General features: G+C 52.0%; 1 protein-coding gene across 1 annotated transcript; it reads right to left on the reverse strand.

Moving 5' to 3' along the window:
* Nucleotides 1-1068: 1068 nt before the first annotated feature.
* LOC119286348 (peroxidase 43-like) lies at nucleotides 1069-2851 on the reverse strand. The gene is made up of 4 exons (XM_037565724.1): nucleotides 2549-2851; nucleotides 2262-2447; nucleotides 2011-2173; nucleotides 1069-1910 (listed from the first exon to the last, which is right to left on the reverse strand). Exons 1-4 carry the CDS (start codon nucleotides 2759-2761, stop codon nucleotides 1483-1485), a joined length of 990 nt encoding a protein of 329 aa, XP_037421621.1. The 5' UTR covers nucleotides 2762-2851; the 3' UTR covers nucleotides 1069-1482.
* Between the last annotated feature and the right edge of the window lie 1867 nt (nucleotides 2852-4718).

The raw sequence follows: 4718 nt of genomic DNA on the forward strand, positions 1-4718 counted from the left end.
CTTTTTTTAGTCCTGTAGAAAAAGTCCCTCCCGTTTGATTTCTAGGGACTTTTTAGAGACTTTTTCTAGTCTCTGGGACTAAAAAATCCCTCAACCAAACACCCACTAAGAGTGTTCAGATCACTACTTAGTTCTCACAGCAGTTAAATCACTACTTAATTCTACCTTTTGAGTACTAGTTCTAAAGACTCTTGGTTTCTCACAGCAGTTAAATTTTATCAAATTTGCTAATTCTCATCTACTCTCTCCGTAAAGAAATATAAGAGTGTTCAGATCACTACGGAGGGAGTAACTCCTAAGCCATCTGATTAATCAAACAAAAAAAGAACAGAAAAAAAAGAACCCATACAACTGCTCGCGTAAAATCAAACAGTGTAGGGTTCTAACAAAAAAAAGAGGATAAAAACAACTTGCAGTGTTAAGGGACAGGCCAATTGATGCAATACTAGCTCTAAATTTGCAGCTACTCAATGCGAAAAAAAGTTCTCGTCCCCAATAAAGACAAACCCAGCTAACACTGCCTACTTCCTACTCCGCCAACTACCCGAACAGAGCATAGAAGCAAAGGCCGTTCCATCAACATTCAACAGGGCAGTACACTTTTACTCAATACGTATGTGTTTCAGCCACCCATTTGCATCCTCCATCTGACACATTCAGCACCCGCAGCTTGGATTCTACCACATGAATATGCACAGGAGTTTTCTTTCTTCGCGGTGACTTAGCAGGAGCTAGGCCAATTTGGTAAACCCAGGAGAAACGCATTAACTGAGGTCTTCCTTACAGTTCCATGCACCTCCTGAAAGTAAAGATTTCCTTGGGATCTCTTTCAACGAGATTTGGTCCTCGACAATCCCCAGGTCCCTGAGTGGCTGATTTTTTTTTTTTGATCTCGCGCGTCGTCTAGAGCTATCAATATAGTATCATGGTGCAACGACGACAATCTCTGCTACGGCCTCGACACTTGACTGTGGTACAAAGATTGTACGTAGTACTCCTATATGCCAGAAGAAGATTTTGTTTTTGCAACATTTGACACTTCTTTCCAATTGCTGTTGGCACAGATAATTACCCAAGACAAGACCATAAATTACACCTCCACTTAATTGCACATATGGTGTGTGTAGTGTACATACAAGCATACAGAAGCACATCTTATATATACCCTAGCTATATGAATTTAATCTCGCTTCCAGCCGCTGCAAAAGAGAAAACTGCACAGATCCTTGGCCGTACGTACTAGACCTTGGCGCCAGAATCACATGAATCCACTAAATTTCCCCTCTCTCTTTTCAATAACATGTACACAATAAATTGAAGAAGAAGAAAAGCCATGAAAGCGCCACGAGACCGGGCCATGCACCCACGAGATGCATGTCCGCATGGGCTAGCTAGTGCTTTTCATCTCCAGCTAGCCAACCAGTACCAGTACTCCGGCCGGCAGCGCAATGAATGGAATCTGGATCCATGGATGGGTCTCTCTCAGTTGAACTTGGAGCAGACCTTCCTGACCTCCCCGCTGGCGCCGGTGAGCACGCCGATGCTGCCCATCTTCACCATGGAGTCCGCGAAGTCCTGCCGGAAGTAGGGCCCGAAGATGGTGCTGAGGAGGCCCGAGTAGGAGTCCACCACGTCGACGGTGCTGGTGTCGTTGTAGAGCGCGGCGTCGGAGGCGATCACCGCGAAGCCGTTGCGGATGTTGCGGAGGATGGAGGTGTCGAACACGCGCTCGCTGCCGCGGTCCAGGGAGACGCGCGAGTTGGAGTCCCCCGGCGCGCACCGGGACTTGAGCTCCGACAGGAAGCCGTCCGGGATCGACGGATCTGACCCGAGCCCGCCGCCCGGGAGCGGGAACTTGTAGAGCCGGTCCTGGATGAAGAAGCACGCCGTTGTGCCCACCGTGTGCGCCGCTGCGTGCATGCGGCCGTCGACGGGTTAGGTAGGGACATGGGTCCTCCATGATCGATCGAGGGAACGCAAGGAAAGAGGTGGGTTGGTTTGCTTGCTTACAGCTGAGGAGGACGAGGTCCTTGTCGTCGAGGCCGCTGGCGCGGAACTTGGAGCGGAGCACCTGGGCGGAGTCGCGCACGTCCGGCAGCACGTCGCCGTCCCGCACGTTGGACACCTTCCCGTCGCGGCGCCCCGTCGGCACGTCGAACGACGGCCCGCCGGTCTGCACCAACGAAAACGATCAGTTCCCGCTTTCCACGCATGCAAATGCATATGCCGATATGCGCAGCGCGCGCGAGGATGTTACTCACGAATGCGACGGCGTCGCGCGCGGCGAGGACGACGATGTCGGCGCACGAGACGACGCCGGGGCACTCGGACTCGAGCTGCGCCTTGGCGTTTTCGATGACGTCCATCCCGCGGAGCCCCTGGTGCTTGTTGTTGTCCACCTCCGCGTTGTTGTTCCCGCCCTTGATCAGCACCGACGCGTCGCACCCCTGAGAGAAGGCGTCACAGAGAATTCCCACGTCATTACGTCAACACGGTACAAATTACTTTACCCCGACGAACTGCCGAGGGAGAGCGCGCGCGCGCGTACCCTGACGAAGCAGTCGTGGAACTGGAGCCGGAGGAGGGCGGGGAGGATGGTGGAGTCGGCGGCGGCGGTTCCCCGGACGACGGACGCGACGGTGGACTCGGCGCTGGGGCACGACTTGGAGTAGAACCCCACCTGCAGCTGCCCACTGGAGCTGGAGACGCTGGCTCCTAGCACCACCAGCAGCAGGGCCACGGCACCGCTGGCAGTACCCATCCTAGAAAAGAATCTAGAGAGCGAGGAGCTCGCGAGAGAGAGAGAGAAAGAAAAGGCCTGAGGAGAGAGCTAGGATCAAGGTCCTCTGCGCTGCGTTAATGGGGTTTTATAAGCTCTCGTCCGGTGGAGAAGTAGAACCGTAGGCCAGCCAACACATGGATGATTTGACCTCACCGCAAAGAGTAGGTGCCAAGCATTTAGTGGTACAAAACCGCATACTGAAGCAGCAGCAGCATGAACTCTTGGCTGTAGGAGGGTCTTGCCGAGGTGAAAGTTTGTCATATTTGGAGTACAGGTGTCAGGTAGCAATACGTAATTTCACGAACAACAACGTAGACCAGTATTTACCGCAGTACTACTGAAGACATGCACGAAAGCCCAAGTGAGGATTTTACGAGGAGGATTCTGGTGGGAGATCGGATCGAAATGCGTCGCATAGATAGATTCTTCATGCGTCCTTTCGGATTTATAACGTGAAAGAAAATGTCGAGTACGGCGAAGCTGATGAATCTACCACCTAGCCCCAGAAGTTGATCTCCCAATTCAATCTTTGCGGGGACACGGCCATGAATGCCATGCACGGTTCCGGGAATAGCCGGGGAGAGAAGTTTCTCCTGGACCATGGTGAGCCTGGCCGGCCATGCGTCCATGTGCGCGGGCCACCGGCCGGTATTGATGCGCGCGGCTCCAGCGTGCCACGATTTATGGCCCAGTTGTCACGGCAAAAGGGCATGCGGCAAGTTGCCAGCGAGCGAGTAGAGATTTGCTGCTGCGGCATGGCAGCTTTGCATGCATGCCATGAGATGGTCGCAGCCGGATTGCCGCCTCAAGCCCTCAACTACGAAAGTGTGCGAGTTCTCCCCTGGTTTTGGGGTTTCTGGACTTTATGACAGAGCAATTACGTGCAGGGAGACGCTTTGCATCATGGGTTTGGAAACCATGTTCGTTGTCCAGGCATGCATAGGGCCGGCATGGACTGTTTTTTCGGTTAGAGCTGAACCCACCTAGTAGTCATGTTCATAGACTTCAGAGCAACTCTAGCAGATCCTTAATTATAATCTCGTACCGCAAAATCAATTTACAGTATAGCTCAAAACATTTTTACATATTTTTACAGTATGACATGTGTATAGACAGAATAGATCCCGTAAAATCTTTCATGTCGATGAGGGTCTCGGAGGCCCTCAACAATAACAGCTGGGTAGCAAGCATTAGAACAGAACTGTCGGCGGAAGCTTTACTTCAATTCATGAGGCTCTGGTCGAGAGTGGTGGACACGCAGCTCTTGGAGAATGTAGAGGACACAATGCGTTGGAGTTGGGAGAGCAACGGTCAATTTTCGGCGCGTTCGGCCTATGCAGCGAGGTTTTTGGGTATGGAAGTTTCTCCAGAGGCTGAGTTCACGTGGGACTCCAGGGCTCCGCTTCGCTGTCGTTTCTTCTCATGGCTTGCCCTCAAGAACAGATGTTGGACCTCTGATCGGTTGGCCAGGCGTGGACTACCCCATCAAGACTCATGCCCTTTGTGCAGCCAGGAGGAGGAAACCATCCAACACCTCCTTCTGGGTTGTGTGTTTGCGAGGCAAATTTGGCATTGGCTGGGAGCAATCACAGGCATACCGAGTTTGGAGCCACTGGTAGGCGAGGAGTTACGTGAGTGGTGCATCAGGCAAGATTCGGTTGGGCAGAACAGGAGAGCAACATGAGCAAAGTGCCTATTGGTAATGTGGTCGATTTGGAAGCACATGAATGACGTTGTGTTCAGCGGAGCAACACTTTCCCTTTCGAGAGTGAGGCAAACGATTATGGAAGTGGCCCGGCTATGGGCAGGGCCGGTCCTGAGATTTCGAGGGCCCGGGGCGAACTTAAAATTGGGGGCCCCTAATATACGAGCCATTGTAATATACGTGTGCATATATATATTTGTCTAAAAACACACATACATACATACATACATA

The sequence above is a fragment of the Triticum dicoccoides genome, chromosome 4A, assembly GCF_002162155.2.
Source record: "Triticum dicoccoides isolate Atlit2015 ecotype Zavitan chromosome 4A, WEW_v2.0, whole genome shotgun sequence".
NCBI lineage: Eukaryota > Viridiplantae > Streptophyta > Magnoliopsida > Poales > Poaceae > Triticum > Triticum dicoccoides.

Coding starts and splice junctions, on each gene's coding strand:
- LOC119286348 (XM_037565724.1), bottom strand. CDS start 2,761: ATGGGTACTGCCAGCGGTGCCGTGGCCCTGCTGCTGGTGGTGCTAGGA. Junction 2,448..2,548: donor TCCACGACTGCTTCGTCAGG/GTACGCGCGCGC, acceptor GCCTTCTCTCAG/GGGTGCGACGCGTCGGTGCT. Junction 2,174..2,261: donor CGCGCGACGCCGTCGCATTC/GTGAGTAACATC, acceptor TCGTTGGTGCAG/ACCGGCGGGCCGTCGTTCGA.